The sequence below is a fragment of the Podarcis vaucheri genome, assembly GCF_965113315.1.
Source record: "Podarcis vaucheri genome assembly, chromosome: 14".
Taxonomy (NCBI): Eukaryota; Metazoa; Chordata; class Lepidosauria; order Squamata; family Lacertidae; genus Podarcis; species Podarcis vaucheri.
In genome coordinates, this window is record NC_138752.1 from 21301507 (window position 1) to 21319834 (window position 18328).

Genomic DNA, 18328 nt, shown 5'->3' on the forward strand with positions numbered 1-18328 from the left:
AACACCGTGAAGTTTACTGGGTAGCTTCTAAAAGGCCTGTGGCCCTCCAGTTAGTGCCATCATCACTGACCACAGTGGTTGGGGCTGCTGGGCTTATGACTCTCATATTTGGATGGGCGTTGGTTCCCCAGCTCTGCACATTTATGGCATGTTTTAGGCAAAGGTTTTGGTCACAGCTTCTGTTGTTTTTACCTTTCAGTTCCCGGGCTTTGGTGTCAAGCACTCGCTTTTCCTCCTCCGATTCACTAGGGATGCCTTCATCTTCTTCCTTATCCCTGCAGGAAGAGCCAAAACAGAGTAGAACAGGGCAGGAAAAACATCAACATCTCTGCATCTTTTTTGAAACCCCTGAAGTGCTCATTTGGGATGTCAGTGGGAAGCAAATGTTTTAGGAGGAAGGAAAAGGCTTTCATTCTTTGCAGAGGTGACAAGATTTCTGGCAAGGCTTAGAATGCCTGGACTTGAATATAAGCAAACTTTTAACAAACATTACAGTAAGTCGGCCAGTAGGTGGCCAATTTTGCCTACTGATGTCCAGCATTGGGCAATTTTACATCGGATGGATTTGTAACTTGCATTATTTAGTAATTTGTTTATTTTGTTGCTATTTGTACTGCATTCTCGTCTGGCGGTACATCTTTTCCCGGTTTATTTAACTTTACAGTAAGACACTATCAGTCATATTTAGTTTTATGCTCATTTAAAGTCGTATATAGACAAGATACTTAGCTGTATGTACAGATGCTACTTATTTATATAACAATTCAGTTTTAGCAGCCTGCGGCTAAAAAAGCAAAGTGGTTGATTGATGATTAAACTGCAGAAATGCAGTGGATTAGCGTATCTTAGAATTGCTTTTGTATACCTCATTAACTTTAACAACGATGTCAACACAGCTCAGTTACACAGAGACCTTTTTCCAACAAAGGGATCTGTGTCTTTTGCATGCCTGCTTACTATATAGTCCTGTTTAATAGTTTACAACAACAATCAGCATGTAGAATGCTTGAGCTAGCCAGAAATTTTGGAACTCCTCCCTTTTATTCAATGTGATGCAAGGACACCGAGCTTAGGAACACAGGAAGAGCTGCCTTATAACTGAATCAGGCCGTTCGTCCATCTAGCTCAGTAAGGTTAAAACCCCTGGACAGTTAAGTCCAGTCAAAGGCAACTATGGGGTTGTGGCTCTCATCTCGCTTTCAGGTCAAGGGAGCTGATGTTTGTCCAAAGACAGCTTTCCGGGCCATGTGGCCAGCATGACTATAAACTGCTTCTGCCGCAACGGGACATCATGACGGAAGCCAGAGTGCACAGAAAAGCAATTTACCCTCCCACAGCAGTGATACCTGTTTATCTACTTGCACTGGCATGCTTTCAAACTGCTAGGTTGGCAGAAGCTGGAACAGAGCAACAGGAGCTCACTCCGTCGTGGGGATTCGAACCGCCGACCTTCCGATCAGCAAGCCTAAGAGGCTCAGTGGTTTAGACCACCTGCATCCCTTGTCTAGCTCAGTACCCTTACTACCCTGTCTGGAAAGTTGCTCTCCAGGGTTTCAAACAGAGGTCTGCTCCAGCGCTAGCTGGAGATGCTGCGGAAGGCATGCAAAGCAGATGCTCTACCAGATCTATGATCCTTCCATTCAACATGGCACCACAACACCATCAAAAATGGACATGTGGGTCCTTGACCTGCACATCCTAAGAGCATTCAAATACTGGAGCAATGCTCTAGGGCAGCCTCCACCTTGATGCCACCCTGCCACAGAGACACAGCCAATCCTAAACTTGATTGCAATTGCATTCCACACACAATGCCCATGCATTCCGCAGACCAACCACCAGCTGCTTACATAGTATTCATGGTGTCCTGGATGCTTTGTATCCAGCTGTTGCGCTCTTCCTTTGAGCTGGCGCGAACTTCCACCATTTCTGGGTCCTTCCCTCCCATGCTGATAAGGAACAAACCCTTCTCCTCATGGGCTACTTCTCGGACAATCAACTTCTTCAGAGATATCACTGTGGATTTTTGATCCTTTTGGGAAGAGAGAGGAAAACAAATCAATCAGCTTTCAGTCTGATGCAGCCTGACAGGCCTACTTTTCTATCTTAACCACTACAAGCCCTAACCAATGGATTATTTAATACATATCCCACTCTAAAGTACTTCAGTTTAAACACACACACAGGTGCAGGGAGTTTCTCAAGCCTGCAGCCAATCTTTTGTTTTTGTTTTATTAAAGATTTTCTTGTTTTACAGAAGTATGTGTAATGTCTCTCGTATTTTTTCCATGTAACGTTTTTACAAATCAGTTTCATTACCTGCAGCCAATCTTAGATGCTGTGGCGAATGAGAGCAAGCGACTTACTAAAGCATTTCAGTAGGTTTTAATGGTAGGGAGAATTTGGACTAGGAAAACATCTTGGCTCAACTCTTCACTACTGCTCTGATTTGTCCAACACAAGTCCACCTACTATATAATGAAGCTGCCCTAAATCACAGCCTAAATGGGGCTCTAGATGTTGGTTTAGATTGGATTCATTGTACAGCCGAGGAGGAGAACCAGTGGCCCTTCAGAAGTTCCTGGAGTCCAGTTCTCAGCATCTTTGGCCACCGGTCATGCTGGTTGCGGCTAATGGAAATTGGAGCCCAACAACATCTGGGGAGCCACAGATGCCCCATTCGTGTTGCAGAGAGTCCGGAAACTGACTCTCTTAAGCTGTGTGTTGCTTCCTGACAGTATATTTCCTTACTTATACCAACACAGGAACATCATCACAGATTGCCAAATACATTTCTGCGTCTCTGCAAAGGGTAGGACTGAATGGGAAAGGAGAACAAAAAACTTTTGAAATGCACAGTTAGGTAATCACTACTGCATGTTATGGCCTTGAGGTCAGCTAATGCAACGAAGACTTCTGGGGAACTTAATCGCTTGCTGCAATCTTGTGGCATTTTGGTTGTTTCTAATAAAGACATTGCCCCACTGGGCATTTTGGAGGTTCCCCCCCTTAAAGATCAAAAGCACCATTGCATTTTATAGGTTTTTGAAAAGATTTTTAAAAACCAGCTTTTTAAATCCCATTTTGTAATTTCATTCTGTACAGTTCTGCTGTTTTAACGTGCTGCTTTATTCCTGCTATTTCTTGCTCTTTTAATAACGGTGAGCTTTGCCCAGAAGGGAGCAAATGCTTTAATAAAATAATAGTAATAAATTTGAAAGATGCTAAGGAAAATGTACACAGAGAAAATGGGAGCCAGGAATTTTTTGCCCCCAAACAAATATATTCAGAGGCTGTGTGCCTTTCCTTAAAAATGGTAAAAAGGAGTGAAAGGAGCAGATAATTTAAAAAACAAACAAAAACTAAATACAAGAATCATCTTTGATTCAGTAACTCATTTTTCAGCCAAATGTATATTTATCATAATTATTATTATTGATTAGAAAGTACTAAAGATCTTACCAGAGATGCAAACACATATTTCTGGTCCTTTTCCTGAAGAAATATCAGAACATCTGAGAGGAGAACAGCCTGGACTTCTGGCAAAGAAAAACACAACAGACCATGTAAAAACACACAAACACTTGCTCACTTCTAAACCTCAAGTCCTTTGAGAGACCTGGAAGTTTAGGGAAGAGGTGGCTAAGTGGGCAGGAGAGCGCAAATGCTCCTTATTCACAATCAATGCTTTTGTCCCAAGAGGAAAAGGTGTTAAAACGCTGTTTTTCTAAGGAGTGGTTTTTGCTGGGTATAACTCTCATTGGCTGCAGGCAGCTCTCCACCCACCCACCTCGACCATCAGTATCAAAAGACCAAAGTGTCAGGTCAAGGGGAGTTTCTCCAAAAGTAGTGGCCACAAGCAGCAAGTTTCTTCCACAAGGTGCAGCAATGGCAGTGTTTGAAGCTCATCATTTCACTGTACATGAAGTATTTATAGAATACTAGTTTCTGGAAACTAAAGACGAATTCTCCTTGACACATGGCAGGATGCTTACAGGACAACCAATATGTTCCAGGGTGAGAGTTCACCCAGAAGGAGAGTTTAACCATCTCCCCCAGACTAAGGTTACCAGACGTCCTCGTTTCCCAGGGACAGTCCCTGGATTTACAAATCAGTCCCCATACAAAATCCATTGAAGTTGAAAAGTGTCCCTGGATTCATTGAAAAAAATCTGGTAACCTTACCCCAGACTGAAGGTGGCACATCCTGGAGCAACTTAGAAGGCAATGGCAAACTTGGTTTGCACAGCCCCACGGGCTAAACACTATTCGAGCTGAATCACGCTGTACAAGAAGCAATTCATTCTTTAGGATCCACCTCTGCTATTCAGATAGTTTCCCAGGTACCATATAACAAGTGTCCAGCAAGTATGATGTACCACCTGGGTCTGTGTGCTGGACAGAAGCATCAGAAGCATCACACGGCTGTGCAGGAAAAAAATATCCCTACAGGTAGCACTGGGAGGGACTCACTTCTGAAATCCTGGAGAGGCCACTGCCAGTCAGAGTAGATAATACTGAGCTAGATGGGCCGATGTTTTGACTTGGTATAAGGCAGCTTACTATGCAGGGGTGGGGAAAACTGTGGCCCTCCAAATACTGGGGGGCTCCGACTCCCATCAACCCCATCTAATAGGGGCAATAGTCAGGGATGACAAGAGCCAGGGTCCAGCAACACCTGGGGGGTTAACTCTGCATGAAGGTCATCCCCCAAGGCCCTGTTGGTGGGCAGCTACACAGGATGGGAGCTTTGCAGCAGTGACATCCAAACTCCCACCCTAGAGAGATTCACCTTGCTTCATCTTGGCTGGGGTTTGGAGAGCACATTAAAGCATTGCAGTTGCAAAAGGCTTATGGGGGTTCACTGCTAAGTGAGGGTTGCTGCTGCTGCCGTCTTATGCCAATATTGCTGGCTTTATTGGCTGTTATTATGGTCCTGATTTTTCTCTCTCTTTACAACACAACAGTTTTAAAGTACTGTAGGCCTTTGGAAATCCAGTGGGGAAAATGCAGGGCGCACATTTTTAAATAAGCAGCTGTGCTTAAGCAGTCTAGGAATTTAAAAGACTGTCCCAATGTGGAGGGTCCAACAAATTACACCTTTATCCAATATGCAGGGACAGGAAGGGAATACAGATGGCAGGGCTCACTTACCTTTCAATTTGCTGGCTGCATTTCTCAGGGAGATGGGCCCGTCCCGGACAAACTTCCTGCGCCGCAGGTCCTCTCTGGCGAACATCTGCCCGCTCTTCATTCTCATGATAGACTTGCTGTCCGTCCGGGTGTAGATTTCATTGAGGCGCATCTTCTTCTCGTAGTTGCTGACTTTGCTGTTCACAGCAGTGATTACTTCCTTCACCAGGTTTAGGGACAGCACCAAATCTTGATGTTCCTCGTCGTTTTCTTAAAACACAAGGAGACCCACTTTTCAGTTCTCGCTTAATTCTTTTCGCCCAGCTCTTGAGCTTTAGCTAACTTCTTTTACATTCCCTTTCCCTGACTCTCCCAGCTATTTGCTGAGCACACATTTGACAGTGACACTTAGATCTCGCTCAATTTGTGTAGAGTTGAGGTGGGGAACCTTGGGGCTTGGGGTCGAATGGAGCCCTCCAACCCTCTCTGGCCTTCAAACTCTCCCCTGGCTAAACCCTTTAGCTGGCCCTTCTTCACACCTAGAGTGTTTTTTGGCTCTTGCTTGCCTTGCTTGTAGGGGTGTGGAGAGACAAGCTAACTGTATGGAGGTAAAATTAGCATCGTGATACAGTACAAGTGCCAAAACAGGGATCATTGCCAGAAGCAGCATGAAGAATCAGCAGACCCACACAAACCTACACTTGTGCAATTGAACTAAACAGAAACAACTTAGAAGAATGAGGGTTTCAGAAGCCGCAGGACCATTTCCATGAAATGGAGGCTGCTGTAGAGACAGCTTTCTTTCACCTAGAATATATCCTAAGACAACAGTCTCTCAGCAAGCAAGCACAAAGGGATGCTAAAAGGTTTTGCAATGGGTGCTTTCTATGCCACAAGCCCAATTATAAAATGCCAAGGTTTCTGAGGTCCATATCGCCATTGGCTCACCAAGGTGGAAAATGGCAGCTTTTCTCCTACCTTTGGTATGCTGCAGTATTCTTTGTAGCAGCACAGGATATTTGGTGATCCTCTGTGTTACTAGCAAGATGCACTCAGGAATGCCCAGACGCCTCACCACAGAGCTGCTCATCTTTTTCTAGGGAAAGAATAATGAAATGAAAGATAAAGGGTACACTCCTCACCATTAGCCTGCTCCTGCTGCTGCTGCTGCTGCTGCTGCTGCTGAGCAGTTATTCCTTGCAAACTACCCCTACCTCACCCCACTTTGATCACACACACATATTCTGCCTATAAACTGGATACTAGAAGCCCAGGGTTAAATATCTGGAGGGCCACAGGCTCCCTATCTTTGCAATATGTGGTTGACTTTGGTGAAAGAATCTGGATTTTTAAGGAGGAAGCACAATATACAAGAAGCTTCACCTGCATGCTTCTTCCCCCTATTCCCTACCCCACCTCTATACAAGAGAACATTTGCAAAACACCGGTGTTACCTTGATGAATGCTTGAAACCGTTTCTCCTTGGAATGAAGGTCTTTAAAATAATTCACCGCCTCATTGTGGTGCCCACAGAACTTGCCGTAGGTTTTCTTCATTTTCTCAGCGTTCTCCCCAGAAAACTGCCAGAAGTTAAAACATATGTTAAGAGTTCACCAGCGGTCTCCCCAAGTGGGTAAGGCGACCTAATCATCAGCCACTCGCTCAGTTGAAACATCACAGCAGACCATGGTTTGTGCTAAACGTCCCAGCACTTCTTGTGGGAAAATGAAAGTGGTGCCTCTCACGGTGGTATTAATGCTTTTATTCATTTATAATTGTTTACTTATGTCCCACTTTTCACCATCTTATGTCTCAGAGTGTCTTACAACTATAAAAATCCCATAAATTAAGCCTTAGAAATTTAATCTCTTGGAAATTTAAAGGAAGAACATCCATGATGCAAAAGCCTTCCAAAATAAAATGGTTTTAACCAGACACCTGGAACTTAGCAGGGACAGGGCCTGTCTGACTTCTAGAGGGAGGAAGTTTGACAGAAGTGGGCCCACAGCACTGAATGCATCACTTCTTATTGATGCAAAGCTGTGTTTCTGATCCATGGGAGACCACTAATAGTGCCCCTCCCCCCGATGATGTCAGTGATCAACTTGGGACACTTTTGCATAATATTAAGGGTTACAGTTTTGTTTTTTAAAGCCCCTTTTACACATTTAGGGTTATAACTGGACCTCAGAGAGCTATGAGTTATGCAATCTGACTTCCCTGAGGTTGTGCCCCTTCTTCAGTAAACATGCCGTTCCTTCTGTTGTGCTTCAGTTCTGCTCCCATTGTGGTTTTGCTGCTGCGTGTTTTTCCACTGGATCCACTAAAAGAGCTATCTGACTCCAATCAAGTGAATGTTTAAAATAATCTCAAAATAAATAATGTAAGTGTCAATCTTTATGCATCACTGTACAGCATCATTTGGAGCGCTCCACAGAGATGCTGCAAGGAATCAAATAGGTCTGTTTGCAAAAGCAAATACAGCCTTTGACTTCACTAGAACGGCTGGATCCTGCCTCGCGCCTACTGAGCAGGATTTGCAGCGACGTGGGGGCTTTAGGACCCGATATAGCTACTTGCTCCTGCTCACACCTGGCAGAATAAATTGTGCAAAACAGACACTTAATTTGCTAACAGAGGCTGCAGAATTCTGCCATTCCTCACACAGAATCATGGCTTTTAGTTTGCTGCATGTGCAACCCAGATTAGTCGGACTGAAACACAGACTCTGTGCCCTGCGCTGCTCTCAGATACACTTCCCAGTGCTTACTTGGTTCACAAGGATGTCCCCTATCCTCTTGATGACAAAATTCTTCTCGCTTCTGTCCGCCAGCGACTCCTTCTTCCTCTCCAGAATCCGCTGGAAGAACTGGGTGTGGATGTTTAGCAGGTCGTCCAGGCAAGGGAAGACTTTTTCCACCATCTGCTGCTCATACTGCAATTCCTGCACCATTCCTCTGCTGTACACGTCACTCATGATCTTCAAGGTGCGGACGTGGTGCATTTCCGTCTGCATCAGTTCTGAAGAAGAACAGAGAGGGGTGAAGGCAAGACAGACACAGGGGGTGTTAGCAGAGAAGGGCCTGGCAAAGCAGAGAAAAGCCACAAAATGTAGCACTGGCCATTACAACGTTTTCCAGCCTGAGGGCCACAGTCCCCTCTAGGCAAGTTTCCAGTGGCCACATGACAGCAATGGGCCAGAAGCAAAAGAGCAACTCATGCTAATTTTGCTTTTATATAGTAAGTTGGTTAACTACACACCAAGGATAGCCAAGGTGCTGCCCTTCGGATGTTGTCCAACCACAACTTCCATCATTCCTGACCACTGGCCATGCTGGCCGAGGCTGATGGGAGTTGTAGTCTAGAAACATTCAGGTGGCATCAATTTGGTATCCCCTCTGTAATATATCTTTTTCTACCCTCCATCCAAACAAGCATGAAGAATCATCTGAGTTTAAGGGCTCATTCAACATAGGCGAAAATACTCAAAGGCATTGCAAAGCAGGACTAGTTAGGAATGTGTCCACAGAGTGCGAAGATTTCTGAAGGCCAGATAAAAAAAGGCTTGGAGGGCCACATCTGCCTCTATAGCTAGAGGTTCCCCTTCCCTGGGTCACAGAACTTGGCTCTCGAAGCATCTCAGCTCTGGTTTAGTAACTGAGGACGTTCCTATACTTGAAATCAGAACTTTCTTGAGGCAGTTCACAGACAATATAAAAGGCAACAAGAATCTCCAAGAATACACACATCAAACAGTAGCAACGTGATAAAACAGGACAGCAAAACAAACAACAGCATCTTAAAAGGATGAATTCTAGAAGAAAAAGAAAACACCAAGGGGGAGAATGCCTTCTGAAATAATGAATGAGATTGGGGGAAAGGGGCTTCAGTCGTCTCTATACCATCTTGTCCCTCCCTGGGATTAGCAGCAGAAATAAATGTAAAAAAAGAGAAATCACACACTTTTGCTAATGTACAAAGGTTGCAGAATTTTGATTAAATTAGAATTAAATTGTGACGCTCACCATAAATGACATCTTGTCGCTTCACAACATCCTTCTTTTGTTGCCGGAGAAACTTGGCGTCTACGACTTGACTCCAGGACTGGGCTTCCAGCTGCTTTGAGTCTGTTTCGAAATCTCCCATGAGCTGGCCTTCATTCATATCTGCACCTGGGTAGTGGAGAGAGGAAATCTGAATGACAAATGCTCCTAGTATTTTTATCCCCAAGTTTGCTGAGCTGCAGGGTTGATGCTTTTAACAATACATGTGCTACAAAATATAGTATTGGCGTCTCATCAGATGATGACCCAAATTTAGGATCACCTGTCCAGGAAGCCTAAGGACCGCAGAATTCATAGAACCTCCTTGAAGACATGTCAGAATCTGAGTTAGCGGATCCTGAACTTTGGAAGAGCTTTTGGGTGGGGAGCTTCAGACAATCAAATCCTGGCTTAATAAGGCTTCTCTGTGCTTCTGTGCTTCCTCATACAGCCCCTTCGTGCAAGAAAGGATTAAAAAAACCCCCACCAAAAACCAAACCAAGAGCTGGAAGCCAGCTTTAGATCACAGCTTCATAGGCCAGGTCACACACAAATGGAAAGTGCAGCTCCCTAGTTTGCTTCCCCACTTCCATGAAGAGAAGAGCCAAGTGGTAGCAAATGGGTAACATGGGTGCACAGAGCTCACGAATATTCTGGCTTACTGAGCCAGGATTTGAGCACATGAACCTGTTCCACCCACCACCCAGAAGTGGTTCAGCACAATGAAAATGTACTAGATTGGTTCTGTTAGTGCTTTCGCCTCACTCTTCTCAACACCTTGACCTGCTCTCTCCTAGTAAGTAACAGAGACCCATCTGCAAGGAAGCTAGAATTGAGGCTTTGTCCCCTCCACCCCGCAAGTTCTGTCTGCTTATCTTCCACTGGGGAAGACAAGAGCACCACCGAGGCCATTCCAATGCGCCACTTACAATTTAGTGCACTTTAGTTCAAGAGGCAAGGCTTTGGGAGACATCAGGCCCTGCCTAGGGATGCAAGGACTCAACGGAGGACTCAGCAGAGTCAGCAAGCATTTTGCGACTTCCCTGGGAACTCTCCTGGCAAAGTCCAGGCCTCTATTAGGTCTCTAAAATCTGCACTCAGCCTCTTCAGCTGAACTGCTCCTACTGAAGCTTACTCTCCTTCAGTTTTACACCCCAGGGGCTTGGAAGTTACCAATACGGGAAGCATCATTATGTGAATTGGACAGGAGAAGTAACTAGTAGAGATGAACAGAGGAAGGAAGGAAGGGTGGTGCATTTTACAGGGCAAGAGGAACCTCCCCAAGCAATATCATACCCACCCAAGCAAAAATTTTGGAGGAAGGGTCTTTTTTAATCCCATTCTGAGTGAAGGCAAGAAGGAATATCCTCAGTGTAGTTTGAGTTCATGATGTTGTTGCACAGTAAAATCTGACTGGCTAAAGGTTGCTTTGATGTCTTTATCACATTACCGAGCGTTGAGATGATCGTTTGTAGAACCATTAAACTCCATTCGGGTAACCATGTAATTCTTTTACCCCCCTTTTGTTTTTCAAAAGTCTTCCATAAGTTACTTGGTAGTTAATGCTTAGTAAATCCGCAATTACAGTGTATATCTCCGAGAGCGAACCATTTATGTAATGACATGTAATTGCATTGTAATTAAGGTGCAATTTATCCGCCTTTGTTTACTCTGGTGAAATTAACAGAATGGTTGAAAGGGGCTCTGCGAAGCCTGCAAATTCGAGCTATGAAAGCAATTAACAGATGAGCCTGGAGCCGAGGATTATCCAGCATAGCAGCATATCGCGCAGCGAGAGAGAGAAGGAAACTGCTTACTTGTACTCTGAATACAATTTTAGAAAAAAAAAATCTGCTACCAAAGCAGCCACTGCTCACTGCTGCTTGAAAGGACACCATTTTGTGTGTCTTAGCTGTGCCTAGATAAAATGAATTAACGGATGGGCTATGTCCTGGCGCACAAAGAAATTTGGTTTCCAGGTCCAAAACAACCTACTCAGACATTGAACAGAAAAAGTAATCATTTGATTTGGGAACTATGAAAAGATAGCAGGCCACATAGTGGCAGCAGTCACATACTAACCCAAACCACGTGTGGTCTCCCAAGGAGGAGATTGCAGCCACTCTTCTCCCTCATCCTTTTAGCTTAGTAAGTTGCAGCAACTAAACCAAAGTTTAGTTTAGCACACTTTTCAAAACTGGGATTGTGGTTAAGATCTCTCCCCCTTATCCACAATCTGGAGTGAAGGTTTGGTTTATGATTTTTAGGCTGTGGTTAAGAAGGAAAATGCTAAACCATGATCCTGGGCTCAGGTGACTTAGTACTGTATTCACTCGAGTCTAATGAGCCATCAAATCTAATGCATACCTCAGTTTTCAGAACTTTGAAACAAAACAAAAAAAGGATTTGCTGGTGAATGTAAATTGTGCCGTTGAATCTAATGCGCACCTTAATTTTCTCGATGTAATTTGGCCAAAAAAAGGTGAGCGTTAGATTTGAGTAAATACGGTAAATCAAACCTTGGCTTAGCTGCCTTGCTGTGATAAAAAAAAACCCAGGAAGGAGCAAAGTGGGTGCAATGCCTCTCCAGGAATAAGCACTGGATCACCATGACATGCAAACCAGACCAGTATATAAGAGTGTGAGAATTGTGTTATAAAAGTGAAACCCCTAATCGTAATTGCCAGCCGCAATTAAATTTGGAGCCTAGTTCTAACTGAGGCAATAATCTTGTGTCTAGGCCGTAGCACAGAAGTTTGGACCTCCGGATGCTATTTGGCTACAAAGCCCATCAGTCTTGATGAGCCTTGTCAGTCATCCCCCCCAAAAAGCTCAACAACTCCAGTCCATTCTCCCGCACCCTCACTGCGAGTAGATCACAGTCTCTTGGGAGTTGGACGTGCCTGCAAAAATATATTTGCACATAGTAAAACTAGTCCATCAGGAGGCAGTCTACAATAGACCTAATTTGATTTGGTGGATGTTTTCAAGGACATTTTGTACACATAGGATGCTTCAAACCATCACCACTTGCAGTTGAATCTTGCTTGCTGATTTTAGCCACTGTGAGAACAGGATGCTGGACTAGATGGGCTATTGGCCTGATCTAACATGCTCTTCTTATGATCACTACTTGAGCCTGTTTTACTGCTGCCACTTACCTTCATCTGTTAATGACTCCATGGATTCGTTCACCCGGCTTATTTTATTCAAGGAATCCGTTGACTGGGAGAGGAACTTCCATGAAAGTATGTTTTCATCGTTCCCAACTCTGCAGGGACACAGAGGCAGAAAAGAACAGGCCATTCAGAATTTTACCTTTGCTGGACAGCTGACTCAGGAAACCTGGGTCTCCACTGAGGAATGCAGGAAGGATGTGATATGAGATGGGGAAGGGGCAGCTGCCTGCATCTTCTCCCCTGCAACCCCCATTCCTCCAATAGCATTCCTACCTCAATCAATTGCTTGAAATCTCCAATTATTCAAACACATCGATTATTAACATCCTTCTGCCAGCAGGAGACAGCATTTATGCCCAGATGTGGTTATGGTATCCAAAACCAGGGATGGGATACCTGTGATTCTGCAATTATCGCTGGACTAAAACTCCCAACTCCCATCGTCCCTGACCATTGACCATGCTAGCTAGGGCTGATGAGAGTTGGATTCTAGTAAACTCTGGAGGAGCAGCGCAGGTTCCCCATCCATACTTCAAATCACCTCACCATACGAAGGTGCGAACCTCCACTCAACACGCCAGGTTGTCTTACAAGGGTGAGGAACCTTTTTGGCTTGGTGGGCCGGATTGTTACCTGTCCCCATCCCCATGGGCCAACGTTGACAGGTGAGCAGGGCAAACCTCCTGTTGATCACCTGACGTTATGACACCCAGTGAATGGTAGCTGGGTTGTCCTACCCATCCTTTGCACAATGTTTGGGACCAGCAACAGCAGAGGCTTTCTGCATGGGCCAGCAGTGCAACAATAGTTCCCCCATGGGCGATTATTTTGTGTAATCAATCCAGCCTACGTATAATGGCACGCAGAGACAGATAACAGCAGGTAAACAGGGTTGGGCAGAAACAGCCAGAATGGAATCCGTGCTGGGCCAAATATGGCCCATAGCCTGTAGCTTCTCCACCCCAAAGTGAAACCACGTACAGAGGAGTAAAACTACTGATTCATCTAGGCCAGCGGTTCTCAACCTGTGCGTCCCCAGATGTTGGGGGACACTTAGCTAGCAATGCCAGAGCTCAGGGATGATAGGAGTTGTAGTCCAACAACATCTGGGGACCCACAGTTTGAGAACCGCTGATCTAGGCAGTCGCTCTCCACTCTGATTCGCATTAGTTCTCCAGAGTTTCAGGCAGGGTTCTCTTGCAGCCCTGCCACTTAAAATCCTTCCATTTGCAAAATAATAATAACCAGGAACTAAGCCTGGGATTTTCTTCACAGGCTCTTCCTTTGAGTTGTGCCTCTACTCACTGTTCAACTCATCAAACCATGCACTTATTAGTGCCAAATGTACCTGCCCAGAAAGAATGTCCCTTACCCAGCAATGTTCTGGATGGAGACACTTTTCGAAAGGGAAGGGTTATGCTGGGATCGCCTGCTATTGAACATGGAGGTCACGGTGTTCTCATCAGGGGCTAGAATCGCAGATCGAGGTCTCTCCTTTGGCTGAGAGGCTGCAAAGGGGGACATACTGTCATCATCTCTTTAGTTACAGTCAACAGGCCTGTGAGAATTTTATAGCAACTTACAATAATGTGAATAAAAATACACACATCAGTACAAGTGAAAAAAAAACAGAATTAAACAACACACACACGGCAATCGTGAGTGGTATAAGAAGAACAGGCATAATTACGAAGCTTTGCAGCTGCATTTTCAGCACAACATTCAGAATTCATGCACCACCAAGGTAAGAATATATATATATATGCTGGAAAAGTCCTACTCCAGAGTAGACCAGCTGAAATTAATGAGCCTATGTTAGTAATGTGACCAGCACTGGCTACCACTTTATGTTCTGCTCATGATCTTAAAGCACATACAACTGCTTCTATGTCATAATTACAATAAGAAAAGAAAAAAAAAGCTCTGGTGCCATCTTTTGAGGTGCTGCAGCGAGAAGTAAAGAAGGGGGGGAAGGTACTCACGCTTATTTCTCATAATTACTGTAGGTAACGAGGAAGTATCATTGACTAGAAGGCCTCCTCCTTTCTGGAGATGGAAAGAATAAAGAGAACAAATGAATTGATACTCTGCATTAGAAACAATTTGTTGAAGGAGCTTAAAACATACACAGGCACCTCCACATTTACCCTTAAAGTGTGACACAGCCACCCTGTTAGTATTCTGAAGACTTTCGTTTCATTCCAGCAGGCATTTTAACTGAATTCTGCTTCTATAGGTTAAGTGGATTTTTACTCTTTTGTACTGAACTTTTGAAAATTTCTTGAGAGGCCTCTGTAGTTAAGCAGTATATAAATTAACAGAATAAATATGTCCAACCATGGTTTGCTTTGTTCAAGCTAACCATGATGATGAACCAAAGTTTGTTCTCACATATGCAAGAACCAGGGCTGGAAACCAATGTATGAACTGCCCCCAGTATGAACTGACACGGACCCTGAAATCCTCATCTAAGGCTTCTCTCCATGTGCCCAGTCTATGGGAGGTCTGGAGAGCAGCAAAACAAGAACAGGCATTTTCAATGGTGGCTCCCTGCTTGTGGAATGCTATTCCAGAGAGGCTCGCCTGGCGCTATCATTACATATTGAGGTTTTAACTTTTTGCATGTCTTAAATTATGGTTGTAAGTCTCTTAGGGATTTGTAAACCACTTTGTAAAAAAAACCCAAACAAACCTCAAAGTGGTTTACAGTCAAGAAGTACAAAAAATTATCTACCTGTCTTTAGGTGACAGGCAAATACAATTTCTCCTAGACCTCTGACTTTTAATTATCTGCTGTCTTATTCAGGGAATGCGATGTTTAAGTCCTGCCTTTTCAAAATGGGAATGAGGTTTATATTTTTCTCTGTTTAAAGTGGTTTTAATGTATGTTTGTTTCTTCTTGTAGGTCACTTTGAGTTCCGCAGTAGAAAAAAAATACTGAATAAACAAACATTTAAAAACAGCAGAAAACGTGAGATTTTTCAAGACAGAGAAAACCTGCTCTTCTAAAAAGCAGCGGTCTGTGTTCCAGACATCCTGGTCATATTACTACCATACGATTTCTAGGCACAAAGAGAAAATTTTGGATAGTTGTCTCTTTTTTTGCACAAAAGGAAACAAGAGCACTCTTACCTTCATTTTGGCTTTGGCACAAGCAACCACGCTCTCCTTGCAGTTTTTATGGACCAGAATACCACAACCTGTATAAAACGAAGGGCAGCAGTAAATGTCAATATTTGCCTAGTTTCTCATGATGGTCTTCAGAGTTTAACAATTCAGACCTCCTTATGCGCCCAGCAGCCATCGGGACAGCTAAAATTTGCTTTCCTTTGTGTTAATTATTTATGCCACCCAAATGAAAGACTGGCTCCTCCTAGCATCCTGCCACCAAATCTTCCAACTTTAAAATGCAGAAGAATGGGGAAATATCAAGTTCAGTGGGAAATGAGATGTAAAAGAAAGCCAATGGACCAACATCAAAGTAAATAGAGACATTCTCCATTCCCCCTTCCCTTACTATTCAGATTTCCAGTAAAGGAACCCTTTGCAATTTGTAAGCACCCAAAACTCACTTCCCATTCCTTCCTCTACAGAATTCACAAGGAGCACTGGTCTTGCTATACACATGCCCTATGCCATCACACCTGGGCTTGCCATCATTGAGAATTTGTGATAAAGCAGCTACAGTCAATCTGACTCCTGGGCAAGATGAGCACTTATGGGAGCTGTTATCTGTCCAAACTAGCTGCCTAACTAAGCTATGTTTTTCCATTTCTGCTCTGAGCTTCTTGAGGGAGAGAAATGTTATGTGTTGTCACAGAACATCAGAATAAGTTGTCAACTCTTCCCATCACAAGCCCTACGGCGCTACGTTATGCATACAAGACTTTGGGGGTGGGTGCGAAGAAAGCCGAGCTACTTTCGTTTCTCATAATCCTCGTCATCGCCACAGTCAATACTGGTTGGGCAACAGAAAAATGTCTAATCGGTTAACCTTTGCATTTTCACCTGAGTCAATAGCAACAGACCAGCAACTTCAGGTTCTCAGACGAGGAAATGCCCCGTGGAGATAACGTGGCTCAGTTTTGACATTGTACACGTTAGGCAAAGGAAAATACTGAATTGCGTCACAACCTGTGAGTCAGGTATAGATCCCCCAACCCAATGTCAGTTTAACAGATAGCTTTGTTTTATTTACTTATTTTGCTCAAAAGCCTCACTTGAACCCAAACTCATTTTGATTAAGGGCTCACAGCACATGCTGACTTTAAAAGCCCTGACGTAAGGGTCAGTATTCTTAGGTTTTAAAAGGGACTATACAAGGAATATTCTATTCCCCTTCTGAACACTTCCTCCCCCAGGAAACTAGCTTGTTAGATGTAATGCCATCATTTTCTATCTGGAAACAATAATAATAATTTTGACCTGATTTTTGTGCTATGTTTCCTGGAATGAAAGGAGGAGGGGATTTGTCTCTGGCTACTTCCGTACACAATGACTTACAGTTCAGTATTCACCCGCATCACTAAAGAAAATTTTACATTCTGAAAGGCATCACCTTTTGCCCGGTCATGTGAATAAACTAATAAGCATATAAACTGAAGACCAGAACTACTAGATGTGTGAGAAGTGATTGAAAATGAACGCATTGCAGTCAAGAAGGTCATTAGCAGAGGTATGCAAACTCCTAACAGGAAAGCAAGGATTTTAATGAATACTTCCTTATGAAAATGGTCCTTACTGCAAAACCGATTTTCGTTTTTTGCAATGATGTCATACACCAAGGGCAAAGGGTTTCAGCTCTCCTGACACTGAACCATTCAAACACCTCCTGATTTCAACTTCTGGAGGGGGGGGGGCACACCAGGTCTCTAACAAAGAACAGCACCCCCATTTTTAATATCCACAACCTTGCAAGCTAAGACTGACTCAAGGTCATCCGTTCATTTGAACCCAGATTTCCCTGGTCTAAGTCCAACACTCTCTAACTCTGCCACAGCACAATGGATTTTTTTTTAATGATTTTTTTTTTTTGGTCCTTGTTTCTTTGCTGCTGTTTACTTTGTACAACACTTAGCGCTGGGTGAAGACTGGATTCAAATCTCCCAAATCATCCATGGAGCTCAATGGGTCAGCTTGCGGCCAGGACCCAACTCTCACCTTAATCTACATCACAAGGTTGTTGGGTGGATAACACATAAAGGCAAGATATAAAATAAATAAATTTGGCTTGTCCCGGGTGTTCAAATTGGCCTTATTGTTGGAACCAATTTGGAGTCTATGAAATTGCTCTCTGGGACCAAAATGGCAGCCACTTTTGTTAATTTCACCATCATCCATCTACATTTTGATTGGAAAATAATGCTCCACGTGTCTGTCCGCAATAGAACACAGGGCAGAAAAATGCCACTCACTTGCACAGGCAAAGGAATCCTTGTTAAAAGGCTTCAAACAGTGGCAACAATGGACAGGCCCCACCGTCGGAGTGGCACTGAAGAGGTGCCCGTTTATCATCTTCTTGTCCTTTTCTTTGGAGTCTCTGTCCTTCTCTTTTGTTTTCTCCTTATCTTTCTCTTTTTCCTAAAAGAAAGAAAGAAAAGAAATGTGTGAGGATGGGAAACCCCAAAGACAATGAGCTCTTTGTTTTGTGTGTGTGTGTGTGTGTGTGTGTGTGTGTGTGTAAGACACTTTTCACCTGAGGGAGAACATATTTGGGAGCCATATCACTGGACACCACAGGTATTCTCACCTCCCATTCTGTCTCACACCAAGCTCAGTCCTGAGTCATTGGCTGTGGACATTCAGAATGAGGCACATCTGAATCAGCCACATGACCAAGGCTGTAAGTATTTACCTTTGCAAGTGCCTGTGGACATTCACTCCTGTAAGATTTTTTACTATTGCACTTTTATTAATTTATGAATCACCTTTCTTTGCGTGTGTCAAGGCAATTTACAAACGTATCATAAAAAC

The 18328-nt window shown here is 43.8% G+C and overlaps 1 protein-coding gene across 6 annotated transcripts in view; it reads right to left on the bottom strand.

Annotated features, from left to right (window-relative positions):
* The window catches only part of AKAP13 (A-kinase anchoring protein 13), a 247759-nt gene that overhangs the window by 12489 nt on the left and 216942 nt on the right, over positions 1-18328 (bottom strand). For all 6 annotated transcript variants that reach the window (XM_082198203.1, XM_082198205.1, XM_082198204.1 and 3 more), the window contains 13 exons: positions 17770-17935; positions 15488-15555; positions 14338-14401; positions 13728-13863; positions 12338-12447; positions 9159-9305; positions 7904-8154; positions 6588-6713; positions 6112-6229; positions 5155-5403; positions 3463-3539; positions 1851-2032; positions 193-275 (listed from right to left, as the gene is read on the bottom strand). In XM_082198203.1, coding sequence (XP_082054329.1) covers positions 193-275; positions 1851-2032; positions 3463-3539; positions 5155-5403; positions 6112-6229; positions 6588-6713; positions 7904-8154; positions 9159-9305; positions 12338-12447; positions 13728-13863; positions 14338-14401; positions 15488-15555; positions 17770-17935 — 1777 coding nt within the window. The remainder of the gene's footprint in view (positions 1-192; positions 276-1850; positions 2033-3462; positions 3540-5154; positions 5404-6111; positions 6230-6587; positions 6714-7903; positions 8155-9158; positions 9306-12337; positions 12448-13727; positions 13864-14337; positions 14402-15487; positions 15556-17769; positions 17936-18328) is intronic.